Source organism: Podarcis gaigeae, assembly GCF_964106915.1.
Source record: "Podarcis gaigeae genome assembly, chromosome: 10".
Lineage (NCBI taxonomy): Eukaryota > Metazoa > Chordata > Lepidosauria > Squamata > Lacertidae > Podarcis > Podarcis gaigeae.
In genome coordinates, this window is record NC_139686.1 from 4,761,493 (window position 1) to 4,781,834 (window position 20,342).

At 48.2% G+C, this 20,342-nt stretch overlaps 1 protein-coding gene across 2 annotated transcripts in view; it reads right to left on the reverse strand.

The window, feature by feature from the left end:
* The window catches only part of TNPO3 (transportin 3), a 43,324-nt gene extending 25,394 nt beyond the window's left edge, over positions 1-17,930 (reverse strand). The window contains exons 1-3 of one of the 2 annotated variants that reach the window (XM_083700116.1): positions 17,388-17,930; positions 4,301-4,501; positions 3,064-3,137 (exon numbers count right to left, since the gene is read on the reverse strand). In XM_083700116.1, coding sequence (XP_083556242.1) covers positions 3,064-3,137; positions 4,301-4,501; positions 17,388-17,576 — 464 coding nt within the window. In that variant the 5' untranslated portion in view covers positions 17,577-17,930. The remainder of the gene's footprint in view (positions 1-3,063; positions 3,138-4,300; positions 4,502-17,387) is intronic. The other variant, XM_083700115.1, reaches the window with a different exon arrangement.
* Between the last annotated feature and the right edge of the window lie 2,412 nt (positions 17,931-20,342).

The following is a 20,342-nucleotide window of genomic DNA, read 5'->3' on the forward strand; positions in this document are numbered from 1 at the left end:
GGAAAGGGAGGGAGGAGAAACGTGAGACAGCAATGAAAGGGGACTGCTAGGGGCACCCCCCCCCAGCAATAAGGGCTCCCAAGTTCTTGACCCCGATTCCAGAGGGTGGCTGTCCTAGCTGGGCAAAAGAGCCTGGGAGATTGCCTAAGAACTACTAATGCTATGCAGGTTTGGACTTGATCAGTCGCAATCCTGGAAGTCCCATGCAAGAGCAGGGTGAAGTATGATAAACATGTTTTCGTGCTTTAAAACACACACAAATTTGAACCCTTACCTCCGTGGCAAGTAAGGTAAAGGTAAAGGTACCCCTGCCCGTACGGGCCAGTCTTGACAGACTCTGGGGTTGTGCGCCCATCTCACTTAAGAGGCCAGGGGCCAGCGCTGTCCGGAGACACTTCCGGGTCACGTGGCCAGCGTGACATCGCTGCTCTGGCGAGCCAGAGCCGCACACGGAAACGCCGTTTACCTTCCCGCTGGTAAGCGGTCCCTATTTATCTACTTGCACCCGGGGGTGCTTTCGAACTGCTAGGTTGGCAGGCGCTGGGACCGAGCAGCGGGAGCGCACCCCGCCGCAGGGATTCGAACCGCCGACCTTTCAATCGGCAAGTCCTAGGCGCTGAGGCTTTAACCCACAGTGCCACCTGCGTCCTCCGTGGCAAGTAACCTAGCTGCAATTGTCCAGGTTACTCCCCCACACACACACTCTTAATCTATCTGGCGTTATGGTTTTGTCTTCCAAGGAAATTGAGAATACTGCTTCTCAGCTCTGAAAGAATTTGGACTGTTTATCGCAGCGGTAAAGGGACGCGGGTGGCGCTGTGGGTTAAACCAGAGCCTAGGGCTTGCCGATCAGAAGGTCGGCAGTTCGAATCTCCGTGACGGAGTGAGCTCCCGTTGCTCGGTCCCTGCTCCTGCCAACCTAGCAGTTCAAAAGCACATCAAAGTGCAAGCAGATAAATAGGTACCGCTCCGGCAGGAGGATATACAGCGTTTCCGTGCGCTGCTCTGGTTCGCCAGAAGCAGCTTAGTCATGCTGGCCACATGACCCAGAAGCTGTACGCCGGCTCCCTCAGCCAATAAAGCGAGATGAGCGCCGCAACCCCAGAGTCAGCCACAACTGGACCTAATGGTCAGGGGTCCCTTTACCTATCGCAGCTGTAACCTATATTCCCATTCGGTCAAGCCAGTTTCTGCATAGACAACAGGCTGGCTTAAGAATATGGTTTAAGAGTAAGTGAAGATGTTGAAAAGGAAGTCAGAAATACTGCTGCATCTACAATGCTATATTTAGAGCCTGATTCAAAGGGCTGGTTGAGGCCTTTAAAGCCCTAGACAGTCTGGGTCCAGTCTGCCTACTAGCTGCCCTTGGTCCATCTAGTTCAGTGCTGTCTACACCGACAGGAAGCTCTTTAGGATTCCAGGGAGGGTTCTCTTCCCATTGGGGAACTGAAGCTGGGACTTTCAGCATGCAAGGCATATGCTCTGCCACTGAGCTATGGTCCTTCCTTCCCAAAATTAAGATTACGATCTTCCGGGTGGCCTGTGACTGGTGTCCCATCTTTATCACCATCACTGGTACCCAGGGTGCCAGCTTGAATAAAATACTGGGGGGCAGGTAATCCCTGCCCCATATAAATGATCACATGGCACGGCACACACACATCATTTGAATGGCAATCCCCATCACCATGGGACAGGGCCCTCAAAAAAACTATTGGGGACCAAAGGTGTGAGATTTCTGTTATCCACTGTACAGCTCTTGGAGTCACAAGACTCTGTTGACATTCCAGACTGTTGGAAGTCTCACAGGAGACTGATGTTGATGTTACTGGTTTCCTGTTTCTAGTCCTGTTGTTCTCTCTCACAGAGAGCAGACACATATTCTTTTCTGTCTTGAGTAGCTAGAAATAAAGTAGCAATGTGGCACATATTTCTGGCTCCTTCTGCTACTGCGCAGAGTACCCAGAGTACGCAATAGGGAGCGTGCCTGAAGTCTCATTCAAAGGCTTAGGTTGTTAATCACCGTCAGAGGAGATTCCGAAGATACAGCCAGAGGAATAGCCATTTCAGCTTGGTCGTACAGACAAAAGGAACCTTAGCCCCTAGGAGTTGGCTCCTATACTGGTACCCTTAGCGAGTATGTGGGGCAGGACCTTTTCAGTGGTGGTCCCTAGCCCCCACTTTTCAGATCATCATTTAGCCTCCGCCCTTCCCCACTTTGACAAAGATCACAAACACTGTTTTGTTTGAATACACCTTTGATGGCTGCCTATTTGTGAGCAAACGCTGGAGGTGCTGCTGTTCTTCCTAAGCAAGCTGTCCCTAAATCGATTTTACTCGTCACTATTTTCTGTTAATTTTCAGGTTGGCAGTCGGAACACAACCATGTGCATGAAAAAGCAAAGCACAAACAAACCAAGAGGCAATCCCCAGACCCACTAACCCTCTCCCACCTGTGACACGCAGCTCCCCACGTGGTTGGAAGCCATTTCCAAAGGCCCAGAAGAGCAGCCCACGACCACCACCACCCCATGAGAATCTGCATTTACACAGAAGCACCTCATTGGGTTTCCCACTTCACACCCGGGGCCATCTCATGTCATCAGCACTTTACAAAACCATTACAGAAGAGGAGGTTAAGGGGTGATATGATAGCCATGTTCAAATATATAAAAGGATGTCACACAGAGGAGGGAGAAAGGTTGTTTTCTGCTGCTCCAGAGAAGCGGACATGGAGCAATGGATCCAAACGACAAGAAAGAAGATTCCACCTAAACATTAGGAAGAACTTCCTGACAGTAAGAGCTGTTCGACAGTGGAATTTACTGCCAAGGAGTGTGGTGGAGTCTCCTTCTTTGGAGGTCTTTAAGCAGAGGCTTGACAAGCATATGTCAGGAGTGCTCTGATGGTGTTTCCTGCTTGGCAGGGGGTTGGACTCGATGGCCCTTGGGGTCTCTTCCAACTCTATGATTCTATGAATCTATCATTCTATTCAATGACAGGGTATAGAAGGTTCAACTGGAGGTGGGGAGAAGAGGAAGATTTGAAAAGGGAGCCACTTACTTTTCAACCAGTGTGTGCACACAGCCCTTCCAGGAGGCCATCTGTAGGGCGAGGTCTGCTATGGCTAACGCAAGCTGCAAGGGGAGAGAGGCAGTGGGAGAACACAAGTCAAAGGTCGGTGCTTCCAGCTAAAAGATGTAGCTCCCCACCGCAAAGGAACGGTCCGCTACAATTGCGCCTGGCTTTCAGTTAATGTAAGAGCTGCCTGCTAGAGGAGTTCAGACCAAGGGGTCAATCAAGTCCAAGAACGCTGCTTGACACTAAACAGCCAGGAAGCCCCCAAAACAGACACGAAGGCTAAAGGCAGGTGCCTGCTGTTGTGACTGGAATTCACAGGGAGACTGAGGAAAAGGCAGGGTACCTTTTGAAAGTCCACTGAGCTGCCAGGGGCAATCGGTAATAATATTAATATTAATATTAACATTAACAATAATAATACATTTTTATTTATACCCTCGAAGCTGGGCTCAGAGCAGCTAACAACAGTAAAAGTAACAGAGGTTACATAAAATCACAATCTATTAATTGAAATACATTCTAAAATCAATTCATTCTAGAATCAATTCAGAATCAAATTAATGGCAACCACTAGGCTAGAGTGCTTTGAGGGTTACAAAAGGAGGGGGTCAGGCTGTGCCTTGGCCAAAGGCCAGGCGTAACAGCTCTGTCTTGCAGGCCCTGCGGAAAGATGTCAAGTCCCGCAGGGCCCTGGTCTCTTTGTGACAGAGCGTTCCACCAGATCGGGGCCACGGCCGAAAAGGCCCTGGCTGTGGTTGAGGCCAGCCTAACCTTCCTGTGGCCCGGGACCTCCAAGATGTTTTTGTTTGAAGACCGTAAGGTCCTCCGTGGGACATACCAGGAGAGGCGGTCCCGTAGGTACGAGGCTCCTAGGCCGGATAGGGATTTAAAGGTTAAAAGAACATGAGCTGGGTCTGCAGGTTCAGGCCAGCGTCCCATCTAGCCTAGAATACTGTTCTCACAGTAGCTAACTAGATGCAAGCAGGACCCATGCACAAGCGCCCTCGTCTCTCCTGTGGTTTCCAGCAACTGGTATTGTTCAACTGGTTTCAATGGGAGGCATACTAACTGACAGTGGAGGCAGCACGTGAACCAACCCAGCCAGTAACCACTGATAAAAGATACCCCTCCGTGAAGCCCCCTTTAAAAGCCATGCAAGCTGGTGGCTGCCTTCTGAAATGGCCACTCGCTCCCCACAAACGTGGGCTTCACTGCTCACCTGGGTGACGATGACAGGGGACATGTCTTTCAAGTTCTGGATGTGGGTGAGCAGCGAGTCCCGCAGCGAGACGTGAGAGTCTGTCGGGAGCTCGTAGAACGAGGTCTGGATCTTCATCTTCATGGTTTGAGCGGCAAAGTAGCACGATTCCACATCCTGCCGGATCTGCAGCAACTGATCCGAGATTTCCCAGGCGTGGACCTTGGGGCGAGACAAAGGGGGAATGGATGCCATCAGGGCAGAAAAGGCAGGTGGTGTGTGTGTGTGTGTTTATCAGCAGCTTCAAGCTCCAAAGAACTTGTTTCATAGATCAGTTGCAAAAGACAGCCAGCGAAGGAGTTCCCCGATCTCCCAAAAGACCCTAAAAACTTGTATTCTTTTAGTTATTATTATTCAATTATTAGATCTTTAGTTATTATCCCAGTAGGTGTCCCAGATTTGGAAGTGAATGGTATGGGGGAGACAGCAAAGTACTGGAGATGTAAAGATCTGACTTTGAAAAGCTAGATTGAGTCCATCCAGTTTGCTGAATTAATTAAACAGTTTTAACAGCATTTTGAATAAACATGCAATTGATTGTTACTGTTTTCACTGTGTTATGAACTTCCTTAGTGGGCTGCGCCAACCACTATTCTGAATTATGCTTTTCACAGGTCAGGGTGTGCTGGGGATGGGTTTATGGAACCAGCCAAGGGAACAGGGCCCCCAAAATGTATGGGAAGCCCTGATCTACAGCAAGCTGTCAGATAGGACACAATTCAAAACAGTAGCAAGTCTGTTTGAGGCCACTAAAGGGGCAGCATCAAGTCTCCTGGGTCCGACCCTGAGCAACAGGCCACCAGGCCACATGCACAAGCGCCTGCTCTGTGTGAACGCCCCCCCCCTTCCTGCTCCTTGAGCAGATGGATTTGGCTCCCAACCTTGGCATGCTGGACTTGGCTGCCCCAGACGATACGATAATCTTTATTGTCATTGTCCCATGCAGAACGAAATTGAAAATATCTACATCAGACATTCAAAAACCAACAAGCCTGCTATCCTAGCCTGGTTAACCCCCTAAAAATTGTGATACCCCATAATTAAATACAATATACTCCCACAGAGACTACCTTACACTGCGTTTAAAACCAAAATCGCATTTGGATAGAAACTGTTTCTCAGGCGGCTAGTCCTAGTCTTTATAACCCTGGACCTTCTTCCAGAAGGCAGAAGCTGAAAGAGATCATTTCCGGGGTGCGCACTATCCTGCGCTATCTCTGCAGCTTTCTTATGGCACCTGGAAGCACAGATTTGATTCAAGGTGGGAAGAGTACACCCAATTATTCTCTCCTCAGTCTTTACAACCCTAGACCTTGATCTCTCTTACTCACCCTGGACAGCAGGGCTCTGGGGTTCTAGATCTTAGTGTGCAACCAACTCTGACCACCATAACCATACAGCTCTGGCCCGTATTCTGCCAGGGACCTGTGCAACTCTCATACACCATGCTGCATGGACACAAACCTCGACAAAGCTCTGCTTTCCTTCTCCTCCTAGGAACGCCCTACAACTCTTTTAAGACTATTGGTCATTTGTGGCACTGTGGGGTCGGCTCTCTCCTCCCTCCCTGGGATGGAGTGCAAAATGAGTTGTGTTTCTCCCTTTATTTATTTATTTATTTATTTATTAAAATTTCATTGGAATTTTATTTACAACATAACACAACCCCCCCACCCCAATACACAAACCCACCCTCGTTAAACGTGAACATAACATACAGTGAGCATAACATGCAACAATACAAACAACCAAATACAAGACTTCCTTTCTCCTTTAAAGCAAAGAGGAAACAACCGCGACACAGCCTTCACAGCCACTCTCTTTTCCGGGGCAAAGTTGTTGCACCTAACTTGCTAGCTTCCTAGTCCCAGGCAGGATGTTACAACACTGTCCTCAAGAAAAAGGGGAAGGAGTAGATGTAGAAAAATGAATAGATTTAAGGGGCTGGCACGCATGCGCGTGCACACACACACACACACACACACCGTGACTGTACAACATATAAAACTGTAATTGACAGATCTGTTCCCTTTTAATGGTGCCGTATAGTTAAAGCTACAGTTTTCCCAGTAGTGATGTATGGAAGTGAGAGCTGGACCATAAAGAAGGCTGATTGCCGGAGAATGGATGCTTTTGAATTCTGGTGCTGGAGGAGACTCTGGAGAGTCCCATGGACTGCAAGAAGATCAAACCTCTCCATTCTGAAGGACATCAGCCCTGAGTGCTCACTGGAAGGACAGATCCTGAAGCTGAGGCTCCAAGACTTTGGCCACCTCATGAGAAGAGAAGACTCCCTGGAAAAGACCCTGATGTTGGGAAAGATGGAGGGCACAAGGAGAAGGGGACAACAGAGGACGAGATGGTTGGACAGTGTTCTCAAAGCTACAAACACGAGTCTGACCAAACAGCAGGAAGCAGTGGAAGACAGGAGGGCCTGGCATGCTCTGGTCCAGGGGGTCACAAAGAGTCGGACACGACTAAACAACAACAACTGCCAAAAAGGGAGAGGAAATGAAAGCAGTCACTTCAGCCTGCAGAAGGAATCGTATAAGGTTGCAAGCATCATTGAGGGGCACAGGAACTCAGGGGAAGCCAAAGTGGACTCCAGTTCCCATCAGCCAGCAAGGCAAATGGTCACAGAATCATAGAGTTGAAAGCAAGGTAGATTTCATTTAGATCAAATCGGTCTAAATCACTATTTATATCACCAGTCAGTAAGACTTGATTTAAATAATTTTTTAACAGAAAGACTCATTCTTGCTGCTATATTTGCAACCAGATGAAGGTTTCATTTTTGGAATAATAAATCTTCAGAGCAGTTTTTACAGTTATACAAAAAATTACTGATTTGGTTATACTGCTAGAAATACACAGACCGATAATTATGAAATTAATGTGAGGTTTAATAATGTGAAGTTAACTGTTTTTATTTGGACAACTTTTCGGCTGTAGCTTATTAGAAAGAGAAAAACAAACATTTCCCTAATAACTATTTATTTAACTAAAACAATAACATCATGCCATATGTATCCAGGTTTGTTAACTGATGTGGTTAAACAATTTTTTTACAAAAATAGCACACATGAAAAACTTAAAACAAATCCTTATTTCCTGATGAATAGCCTTTGGACTAGAATGTAACTTAAATAGAAAACTACCTTTAGAAATATTTTTTCTCCAAAAGCATATTATTTTGAAAATCTGATTTAAATATTAAAAAAAATCTGATTTAAATAAAAAAAAATCTGATTATTATTTTTCAAATCATTGATTTTTATCCACCCTGGTTGAAAGGGACCCGAGGGTCATCTAGTCAAACCCCTGCAATGCAGGATTGAACCTGCAACCTCGGCATTATCAGCACCCCGCTCTAAGCAACTGATGCGCATTGCAGTCCAGCAGCGCCCAGAGGGCACGACATTGGTTACCCACCAACAAACTTTTGAAAACGGGCTGTGAAAACAGTTCTCGGGAGGATCTGAAATGCCCAAGCAGACAAAGAAAGGAAGCAGGAGAGAAATAACTGGGCTTAAAAAAAAAAAAACAACGTATTGCTGCTGCCTTGGGAAAGTTTGTAGGAATCACCACGGGAAGTTTATTTGTGGAAAACAAGCTATTTGGAAGATGGAGCTGAAATATTCATGAGTTTTCAGACAAGGAGACCTTGCAGTAGAAACCCAATTCCCAAAGCGATTGTTAACTGTTTTAGAGGGGTAGATTGCATGTATGTACCACAATTCTATTTAGATTCCAGAAAGCAACCTGCCGCACTCTTCTGTGTTTGGCTGAAAGACTGAGATTTGGGGTATCCCCATCAGTTGTGGCGATTGCTGCCCACCTGCTTCCTGGGGAGGCCACAAGACCGCTCAAAGCTGCCCACACACACACACCCCCGGTCACAGTCTGGGTTGGGGCAGAGAACATAGCTTGCTTCTCTTTTATGGGTTTGGAGATTTATAAACCGCCTTTCAGGGCACACCATCCTCCTTTCAAAGCAGTTGACACCCAGTTTCAAGCACATCAAGGTGATTTCGATTTGAACGTTTCAAAACAGTAACGTGAACTGAAATGAATTAATCAAGGGCAAACCTGATTCAGACTACAACCAAACTTCAGAAAGACTATCAGCGTTAACGCTGTCATGTCTTATGGCAAGGAAAGCGTTCCAAGAGGAGAAATTGGACTTAAGGAAAACTCGCTGCCTCCCAACCTTTGGGCCAAATAGGCAGTCGAGGAGAGGGGCTATTATGAAAGCCCCAAATCATCACCCACGGGAAAGATTTTTCAAAAAGTTTCATAAAAATGCCAGCAGATGCATCAACAAAGGTCACAACTTGCAAGATCCTGAGTATGTGAGCAGTGTTAGAAATTAGCCAGGCACATTTGGTCTGGGTCCAATTGGGACTATGGGGAGATCTGTGGGTGCCAGGTTGACAACTGACCTCTCCATCTGGCTGAGCTCTCCGGCTTTCTTACACAGGTAAGCAGAAGTGCTTATTTGTTGCATTTATCTCCTGCCTTTTTCTCCAAGGCGTACATGGTTCACGCCCCAACTCCTCAGTCAATCTCAACAACAACACTGCGAGGTAGGTTAGGCGGCTTTGTCTGGTCCGAGGCCACCCACTGAGCTTCAGGACTGAGCGGGGATTTGAACCTTGATTTTCCAGGTCCTAGTCCGACACACTAGCCACTACACCACACTGGCTTCCTGGAGTACCTCTGCTACAGTAGAGGTAAAGGGACACCTGACCATTAGGTCCAGTCGTGACCGACTCTGGAGTTGCGGCGCTCATCTCTCTTTATTGGCCGAGGGAGCTGGCGTACAGCTTCCGGGTCATGTGGCCAGCAGGACTAAGCCACTTCTGGCGAACAAGAGCAGCGCACGTAAACACCATTTACCTTCCCGCCAGATACCTATTTATCTACTTGCACTTTGACGTGATTTCGAACTGCTAGGTTGGCAGGAGCTGGGACTGAGCAATGGGAGCTCACCCTGTCACAGGGATTTGAACCACCAACCTTCTGATCAGCAAGCCCTAGGCTCTATGGTTTAACCCACAGCACCACCAGCATCCACTTCTGCTAGGGGCAGCTATATAAATTAGTAAATGAATAAACATGGGGAAAGCAAAATGTCCCGTAGGGAAAGATCTGAAATATTTTCCTTGAAGCTTGAATTTGCTTTATTCTGGGTTGTTTTATTTGAAGTTATAATTTGTTGTATATTGCTTTGAGATTTTGTTCCTTTAAAATATAAAGAGGTATAGAAATGAAATAATAATAACAATAATTATTATTTCATTGCAAAAGAAAATGGCACCTAGGCATTCTGTGGTGGCAACTGTAACCTAGATGCAAGGTGCCATTTGGCTACTGCATTATATATCTGAGTTTCTAACACTCGGTGTAAGATTGTTGAGCCGCCAGATGCTGCCTCGTTGCAGGAGGAGAAGAGAACCATTGACTCAAGTGCATTTGAAGAGGCCCTTGGCGGGGAGTGTGCCACAGCAGCTATAAAAGAGCCACTTTTGTCTGGTTGCCCTGGACTAAGTAACAACGGAGGCTATGAGCATAGAAAGTGGCCTCTGGCCCACTGAGCCAACCCCTGGCCTATGCCAACTTGGAGTGAGTCTCCAAAAAGGGAGGCGAAATGTTCTGGGTTGCTCTTGTCTAACACATCACTGCCTCCAGTAGTGAAATCGGGTGGTGGGTGTCGGCCGAAACAGGAGTAAAAACTGTGCTACAGTACAGAGAAACAAGAGGGGGGTTATCAAGAGGGGGCAGATTTGCAAAGCACAAAAAAATAAATAAATCCAAAATTTACAATATCTATTTAAACAAAAAACCCAGCCTAATGACAACAGCATCTGCATCTTTAGTAGTCATGAAATTTTAGTGATTAGTTGGAAGAGCAAAATGGGAATCAGGAGGAATAGAGGTTTGGGCCAGCTGGCACACTGTGTTGGGAGTTGTGGTCAAAATCGTCTCGTTTATAGCATCCTGGAGGAGCAGCATGGTTGTCTGTGCCTAAATCAGTGGTGTCCAAACTTTTTTCAAAGAGGGCCACATATGATGAAGTGAAGGGCCGTGGGGGCCGACGAAAGTTTAGGATTGAAGTTGTTGAGTTTTTTAGGGGCCGTATTAAACCGACTGGTGGGCCGGGTTAGACCCCTGAAACGGACTTTGGACATGCCTGACCTAAAGCATTGGTGAGAGGGGTGAGGATACTCTGAAAGGATTTCAGCGCAAGGGGGGCAGGCGAACCTTTCAATAAAATGCCTCTATCCAGGATACTATAAGCTAGACGGACTTTTTATTATTTTTCTACTTGGTATCGTCTTCCCCAGGCATCCAGCCGACACCTGATTTTTAGTTTCTCCCACGCACTGTTCTCCTCGCCACTCTCCTCTTATTTTCAGACATTTCTCTCCATCCCCACCTAACCCTTCCTCGACACGGGGAATAATTCGAACAAGGCCTTCCAAAAGAACAACTCAAGAATCTTTCTCAGAGCTAGGGATCAACTCTGCAGCAACTGTCGTGAGAAGAGCAGTTCTGAGCATGTGCAAAGTTTCTTTTTCCCACCCCCAACACTAAGGGGCTGCAACTGGCAGCCAATCACTGGGGCGGGGGGCTTCCCACATCAGGTGACTCTCAGGTAAGGCCCGAATACTGCCTGGGTCAGCACTGCAGAGCCCCTGGATCTGGATCTCAGCTGCTACGCTACCCTCCCAGCTTCCTCTTAAATACTGCAAAACCCTTTGCAACTCCTGCCTACATGAGCTACTCAAGAATGAAACCAGATCGCCGTACACAACCCCCTCAACAGATTAGAAGTAATAAAAATATATTGAAGGGCTTGAATGGAAACCAGTTTTGGGAACAGAGTGGAACGTCCTCCTTCTGCGGCACCTCCTAACTCGCTCCTGTGCAAATTCGAAATGCTGCTGAAAATGCATTAATCGGGAGGCTGCAAGTGGGCCTGGCTTTGTCCCGAAAGCCACCCAGCAGGCAAATGTGCAAAAGAGCCCAGGGCGACGCCTGAAAGTGAATACGGGGGAACCAAGGGAAGAGAGTTCTCCACAGGCAAGAGTGTCTCGTTTCCCTGAAAGTGGAAACGGGATCCTTCAAGTAGGTCGGCGCCTCTGCCAACCCTCCTGCTCACACCAGCAATCGAAGAGAGGACCTGTCCTCTAACCAAGTGCAATGGACTTAGATGGCACTATAAAAAGGGGGAAAGTATTTCCTGTGGAGGGGACGCGGGTGGTGCTGTGGTCTAAACCACTGAACCTCTTCGGCTTGCCAATCAGAATGTCGGTGGTTCGAATCCCTGCGACAGGGTGAGTTCCCGTTGCTCGGTCCCTGCTCCTGCCAACCTAGCAGTTCAAAAGCACACCAGTGCAAGTAGATAAATAGGTACCGCTCCAGTGGAAAAGTAAACGGCCTTTCCGTGCGCTGCTCTGGTTCGCCAGAAGCGGCTTAGTCCTGCTGGCCACATGACCCAGAAGCTGGACGCCGGCTCCCTTGGCCAGTAAAGCGAGATGAGCACGCAACCCCCGAGTCAGCCACGACTCAACCTAATGGTCAGGGGTCCCTTTACCTTTACCTATTTCCTATGGAGGGAGAAGTCTAGGAGACAAAAAGCCTAGAGAGATTTGGCCTTGGAGGCCAGGAATTGGACGTCAACAAGGAAGACTCTCGTGGGGATGACAAGGACCTCTCTCGGCCACAGCACCAATGTGGAGGGCCAGCCACACCTCAGATGCCTACTAGGACAGACCCTTTAATGCCACTCTCTTCTGATTCAGCCAAATGGGAAGCATCACGGGGAAACCCACACAAGTGACACGGCTGCATCCACATGGCCATGGTGCCCAGAATCGGTTGTGAAAGTTGCAACTCCAAACATCTGGAGAGCAGCAAGCTAAGGGAGACTGATTTGGATCACCAGTAAGTTCCACGGGACAGCGTTTCACGCGATCAAAGAGCGGCTATAAAGTTCTTTGCACAGCAGAACTCAAACAGAATCGAACAAAGAGCAAAATACCAGCATGCAGAACAGAAAAGGCTCGACGTGCCAGAGTCAGCATTTTTGCTCAGTCATCTCATTGTTCATCTTCGGTCATGTCTGCCCCTCTAGGTGAGAGGAAGAAAGGTGATGCCAGGGTGATGCCCAGTCCTACGAGGACAGCTCTTACACTGGATGGCAGCAATGAATCATCAGGGCAAAAATACAAAATAAATAAATAAGGAAACAAAAGATTCCTGCATTGCAGGGGGCGGGCGGGTTGGACTAGATGACCCTCGTGATCCCCTCCAACGCTGCAATTCTACGAGTCCCACGTTCCTCCAGGTGTCTGGGTCCTCAGCCACTTAGGTCTCCAAAGGCCAGGTGCCAATGAGGTCCTTGCAATTTATGCAAGCAAGATTATGTTCTCTCTCGGTCAAACCCAGGGGTAGGCAACCTAAGGTCCGGGGGCCAGATCCGGCCCAATCACCTTCTCAATCTGGCCCACAGACGGTCCAGGAATCAGCATGTTTAGCATGTTTCAACAGGAGTAGAATGTGTTCTTTTATTTAAAATGCATCTCTGGGTTATTTGTGGGACATAGGAATTCGTTTGTTTTATTTTTTCAAAATATAGTCTGGCCCCTCACAAGGTCTGAGGGACAGCGGACCGGCCCCCTGCTGAAAAAGTTTGCTGACCCCTGGTCTCACAGAGTCATGAGGATCAAAGCGTGGGGTGGGTGGGTGTGTCTTGTACACTGCCCAAACCAACAGGGGGAAGGGACAGGATAAAAATGTATGGGAGACAAGATTGAAAGAAAAGTCGGTTTGTCCAAGCCCACCAGGCGAGTTTCTGGCAAAGGTAAGATTTGAAACAAAGACGTTGGCTCACAGGCTATTTCATGCAGCTTGGCTGGTTAGAGCATGGTTCTGAGAATGCCCCGGTTGCTGGTCTGACCCCCCCAGAGCTAATTGATCCTCATGTTTCCTTCCAACTCTATGAGTCTAAGCCACTAGGCTTATTCTCAACTTGGGAGGCATCTTTAACCTACCATCTCTAGAACATAGGCTGTTTGTGTTTCTAGTTAACTGGAGCAAAGTCTTTGGCCACCTTAAAATGTAAACCTACTACTGTATGCATTTACTGGAAAATAAGCTCCACTGGATTTAGCGGGAGGATTTACCAGGTAAGCACGTGCGCTCATATTAACGCATGTATAAAAATGACACATATGCATTCTGGGCACGCCTGAACCTACCTTTTTCTATTTCTCCTTTAGATACCTTAAAATGGACTCAAGCACATGCCTGTTTTTAGTATGCAAGGGTTAACCCCTCCCACCCCCTGGGGTCTATCCTTTACTGAGTTCCTTACCTACAAAAGCACGTATCACAATAAATCTGTCAGTCATTAAGATGCCAAAAGGCACAATTATTGCTGTATGTCGCAGCTGGACACTTTCCCTACTTGTAGGATATTTGAACAAGCCTAAATCCTCCAAAGCACATGATTCTGAAAGATAAAGAGTAGATTTGTGGTTTAAGAAGCGTCCCAAGAGCCCATTGGCACACCAGTTGTCCTCCTTGAATGACTGCGGGAGAGAAAAGCAAAGTAAGAACTTTCTCAAAGTAAGACCGGCCTGGCACGCACTGTGCATTAAACCAGAAATGGGAATTTTTTTGTTGAGATGGGCAGTCCTTTGTATTGGGCCCTAAAGCTGCAAACCCAGAGGCGAGAGAAGTGCAAGGAGGCTGCACCCAGAGTATTTTAAAATTACGATTCAACAAGTTCTAAACACTGGCTGTTTTATTATGTAATTCTACTGTTGTTGAAGCACTTTCGGTGCTTTTACAACGGTGCTTTTTTATTAAAGTTTATTATTAGTATTTTGTTTATTATTAATTATGAATACTGTTTATGAATTTTGACTGTGAATTGCCCTCTGGAATATATATTATGAGCGTTGTTTATATGCATGTGGTGCAGTGGTTAGAATGTTAGGCCAGGTGAGACCAGGGTTCAAATCTCCACTCAGCCATGAATCAAACTGGATGATCTTGGGGCCAGTCACCAACTCTAAGCCTAACCTACCTCACAGGGTTGTTGTGAGGATAAAATGGGGGAAAGGAGAACTATGTACCTTGAGTTCCTGTTTTGTATGTATTAATAAGTAAGCAAAATAAAATAACTATCCTATAAATAAATAGCATTTCCCAGAAGTGAGCTGGGGGACGGGACGGGAATTATAGCCCACATGGTCAGAGCAGTTCCCAAAGTAGTCCTGCAGTAAAACTAGTTGCATACCAGAGCTTTAGCACGTTCATATTGACGGTAATCCCAAAAAGGGAGTCCACTTGTTTCGTGGAATTTCTGGTGCTCTAAAATAGTGAAATTGGGTCCATGGCAGAGGCTAGAAGACAGGTCTAACTGGGCCACACTGGCTTTGCAACTATCTTTAGACATGGGCGCGACTCCCAAGAATGCACCCAAACCTTATCAACATTTGCAGGGAGAAGTTACCTTACACTCCACCACCCACTGGAGTGGCTTCCTCCCAGCTCCCTAGACCGGCCAAGGAAAAAATCAGGACGAGATCAGTTGCATTCAAGCTATTAAGAAGCCAGTAACCATTCAGGCTCCTTTGGCTCCAAGCTGCTGCCCTGCATGGAATCCCTCAAATTCTCAGGCGAAACCTGTAGCTCTGGACTCTGAAAGCAACTTACAGGGAGAAACTGCAAGACCAGGAGAGGGAGGCAAAGTACAAGCAGCTTTCCTTATCTCACACACGTTCAAAGTGAGTTTAAAGTGAGTTTCGCAACCAGGCAAAAATGCAGGCTCAAGGCCGGTGCTAAAGTAAAAGGGGCTAGATTTTCTTCCTACCCTCCACAAATGAAGCCTGGGCTTCTGAGCATTCAGAGGCAGGCTTAGAGTTTCACAGGCAGGGAACTTGCATAAGCTACCACAACACAAACCAGGCCCCTTTCAGAATAATCCAGGCATGCATGCTTGCCGCTGGGAGGAATAAAAGGAAGTTAAGTCTCCCCCTGGTGTCACAACCCAGAGCAGCTGGACAGAAACGCACCATGGCAAAAATTAGAGATAAGGAAAACCATCAGGACTGAGGCCAAGAGAGACAACTTTTCCACAGCCTCAGGGATTTAAGCAGCGCACTACAACAAGGGACATGACCGACACTCCCAAATCAATAAGATTTGCTTTTTAATCCAAACAGCTTGTCAAACTACACAGGTTGCAGCGAAGTAGCTCTGTGTGTTTTTTAAAACCAGGGTTTATTTTGAGAGAAGCGTTAGCACCATGATTCAGTTTTTTATGTTTATGGCACAGCACGAATTGACAACACACACATTTGCTTAGCTCTGCATAAATCCATGCCAAGTGCTGAAGAATCCGTGCGCGATGCCAAGAGATCTGTCACAACAGTTACATCTACGGTATCTACATCTTCAACTCCTCAGAACGAGTACTGGGCTAGGATCAAGCTAAGGTGCTTCCAACACTCGTTTTGAACTGTAATCCCCACCTCTTCTGCAGAGGAGTGCCATGACTTGCACCGCAAAGTGCACAGCCAGTTAAATCTGATGCCTGAAACTTCTCTCACGCATCAAGGAAACAGCAGCAGCTCTCCAAAGAGGACTACGGTTACTCATCTACAGAATGAGCCTCCGGGCCTACTTCTCCAGCACCCATGCTGCGGCGGTTGCAAAAGGAGTAGAATGAAAAAGGGTGCTGGGTGTGGGCGGTTGTGAAGGTGCGAGCCGGTCCCCTTACATATGCAGTTGGGAGCACGAGAGAAAGGGAAGGGCTTGGATTCTACCCGATTGAGAAGCCACTGCTCAGGAACCCACCTTTGCCCTGCAAGGCCTCGGAAGAAGCCGCCTTAAAACTCATCACATGGGAACACACCGGCATTCTGCAAAAGCCCCAAGTCTACTCATATCCCAAAGGCGTTTCCCACACCCAACGTCCCTGGAGGCCTGCGCGCACGCACCCCATCAAGCCTTCCGAGCGGCACCCTCCCAGAATCCCCCGCAGCTTCTTTGCTCACCCAACCTCTGCCCAACCCTCTGTCACCCCTTTTTGCCTCTGGCTACCCTGGCACTTGCTTCCCACGCCCCTCTCCTGCCCAGACCCAACAGCCCCAGCTTATCCCTCCCTCCCATGGTCTCTCCTCCTGGTTCCCCTCGGCCCAATCCCACAGGGTCCTTCTGAACAGGAGCCTGACCCTTTGGCTTCAAAGACCCTTCTCACCCCCATCCCATCTGCAGGAGGCCCAAACCCTTTCTGACTGCATCCGCCCCGAGCGACTTGGGGCAACAGAACACAATTTTTAATTATTATTGCTACTACTATTCTAGTTTCGGAGCTCCTTTCCCTGCTTGTTTCCACGACCCTCTCGTGACCCTCCCCAATCCCACCACCACCACCACCACGCCTGGCCCTCTGACTCCCATCATCATCATTATTATTATTATTATTATTATTATTATTATTATTATCACTACTACTATTCCAGTTCCTGAGCTCCTTTCCAAGCCTGTCTCCATGGCCTGCCTCGACCCTCGCGTGACCCTCCCCAATCCCACCACACCTGCCCCCCACTATTATTATTTCTACTACTATTCCAGTTCCTGAGCTCCTTTCCCCGTCCTGTCTCCATGGCCCACCTCGACCCTCCCCAATCCCCACGACCACCACCACGCCTGGGCCCCTGCCCCCCACAATTATTATTACTGCTATTCCAGTTTCTTAGCTCCTTCCCCCGCCTGTCTCCATGGCCCGCCTCGACCCTCTCCTGACCCTCCCCGATCCCCCCCCCCAACCACCCCCACACCTGGCCCTCTACCCCCACGTGCGCCCTTGCCTGGGGAACCCTCCTTCCGTCCATGCGCCTTGGTGAGCCTGGGCTGCTCTTCCCCTTTCCCTCGCCCACCCCAACCCCCAACCCCACATGGGGGGGCGTTGTTTCGCCGCCCCCTCCCCTCCCCCCAATCCCCCCCGCCGCCCCCGCCAGCCGCTCACCGATCTCTGCAGCTCCCCGAGCCAGAGGCTGGCGCGCTCCTTGCCGCTGGGGTCCGGGTCGTGGTACAGGGCCTGCACGGCCTGGTACACCACTTGCAGGTTCGGCTTCCCGCCTCCGCCCGAGCCGCCGCCTCCGCCCGTGCCGGGTCCCGGGCAGCCGCCGCCTCCGCCGCCGCCACCAGGATCCATCCCTCCTCCTCCTCAGGCCTCCTCAGCCATTACCGGGAGAGGGAAGAAGAAGAAGCAGCGGAGGCCTCGCCCCCCCCCCCGGGGAAACCGCGCCCCGTCAGCCGCCCGCCCGCCGCGTGAGGGGAGAAAGTTCCAGCGCCCTCAGCCCAGGCCCCGCCAGGCGGAAAGGCCCACGCCGCCCGACTCGCCTTCCCCGAGGGGCTGAGGGAAGGAAAGGAGCCCCGCCGAAGGGGGGGAAGAGGGGGGGAGAAACCCCGCGCGGCCCAGCGAAGCAGTCAAGGCCCCGTCCTGCCCCGTCCTTTGCTGGCTCGCGGCGCTCCCGCCCGGAACCGACGGCAACCGACGACGCACTTCCGGGCGGGCGGGCGGCGGGGGGCCGCCGCCAAAGGCGTCCGGGCGGGAGCACGCGCCCGGCCGGAAGTGGCCCGCCCTGCGCCGGGAGGCGGGAAAAAGGGAACCGGCCCTTCTCTCTCTCTCTCTCTCTCTGTGTGTCTCCTCACTAATCATGGGAGAGGGGACCAGCCTTTCAAAATAAAATAAAATATCATACTGTTGTTGTTGTTATTATTATTGGGCTGGAACAGCTGGTTTGGCAGGCAGAAGTTTAACAGCTGCAGCGCACGTGGGGGGGGGGAACCCTTCCCTCTTATCTGGCTTGCTGCGCCTGTTGGGTTTCTACCTACTTCAAAGAGCAGCCTTGCCAAGAAAGAATTAATTGTTTTTATATGTTGATGCTGCCTCTGCAGCTGTTCCTGGAACAGCTGGCTTGGCAGGCAGAAGTTCAACAGCTACAGCGCACATGGGTGTGGGGGGTTAAAAAAAACTTCCCTCCCTTTTATCTGACTTGCTGCACCTGTTGGGTTTCTGCCTGCTTGAAAGGGCAGCCTTGCCAGGAAAATATCATTTTTATATGTTGATCCTGTCTCTGCAGTGTCCTCTGGGTGAATAAGAGCCAGTGCTGGTCTCACACTCCACTAAGGAAATGGTGTGTGAAATATACTCAGAGTCGAGAGTAGATTTTATTCTCTTTATTCAGCTCATCGTAGTGAGGAATGAAAGTTCCCCCAAAATATATGCTTTATATACATTATTTACACAATGGGCTGCACGTGATTGGCTAATTCTGGGATTCTCCTGTAGGCCAATCAGGTTGCGGATTCACTTCCACCTGGAGCTGGATTGGGTGGCTCCTGCAGACCAATCATACTGCTGCATTGTTCTAGGACCAATCAGACGACTGCATTCTGGATCCTATTATTCTAGGACCAATCAGACAGCTCCATATTGGATCCTATTGTTCTAGCACCAATCAGACCTTTTGGATCCTATTCAACTCAGTACATAACAGTGTGATTTAGAACACATGGACCCACCCTGGAAAGAAGAAGAATTTATTATTTATACCCCAGCCATTCTGGGCGGCTTCCAACTGAATATTAAAAACCATACAGAAGAAGATAAAGTCCCTACCAGAGAAGAATGGCAGATGAAGTTGAAGGACTGTACCGAAATGGCTAAAATGACCGGAAGAGTCAGAAATCAGGAAGACCAAAGTTTTAACAAGGAATGGGGAAAATTTATAACTTACCTTAAAGACCATTGTAAAGAATTAAAACCGTTAGTAGGATTGGAATACCACTTGTATTTAAGCTTGAATTCTGGACATAATAGAAGAGCTAAAGGGTTTGAATTATCATAAAAGATGCGAGAGGAAATGATAAATAATAGGACCCACAAAGGGGAGGATGGAAGCCCAGGAGATTCCTTGGAATCTGTTTTTTATTATTTATGTTAAGGGATCTCTGAAATTTTTAATTTTGAAAACCAAATAAATTGTATGAAGATAGAACACACCCACACCCTGCTGAAGCAACAGCCTTTGATTCCCACTACAACTACAGCGTATGGTTGATTTGATACCCCTCTCCCGCTTGTTCCTAATGTAGATCTTCACAGATCCATTCTTTCCTGGTCTCCCATTTTGTGGTTTGCCTCAGGTCCCCAAATGTCTGGAGCAGGCCTAAGGTACTTTCAAGAATGTATAACTTGCTGTTAAAATGGAATACACAAGATGAAATGGTTAAATCGGCTATGATAAAGTGGGCGCAGGATATTGGGTATAATATCATGTTTGAGGACTGGGAAAGGTTGTGGGCCACTGGGTTGAAGTTCACTGCATGTAATGCTCTGAAGGAAAATGTAATGAAAATGATATACAGATGGTACATGACCCCAGTTAAACTTGCCAAAATATACCATTTGTCTGATAACAAATGCTGGAAATGTAAAGGAAATGAAGGAACATTCCTTCACCTCTGGTGGACGTGTCCTAGAGTGAAGGCCTTCTGGGAAATGATATATAATGAGTTGAAAAAGGTATTTAAGTATACCTTCCCTAAGAAACCAGAGGCCTTCCTCTTGGGTATTGTCGGCCAGAGGGTGATAAAGAAGGACAGAACTTTTTTCCTGTATGCAACAACAGCAGCAAGGAGACTCGTCGCCAAGCATTGGAAAACTCAAGATTTACCCACACTGGAAGAATGGCAGATGCAACTGATAGACTATATGGAACTGGCCGAGGTGACCGGCAGAATCCGAGACCTGGGAGAAGAGAGGGTTGAAGAAGACTGGAAGAAATTCAAGATTTATCTACAAAAATACTGTAATTTGGTTGAATGTTAAGAAGGATGCTAGATCATAAATAATTGAGCACCACTAAATTAGATGGAATTAGGACGATAAGTGAGACTGAGGAAAATATAAACC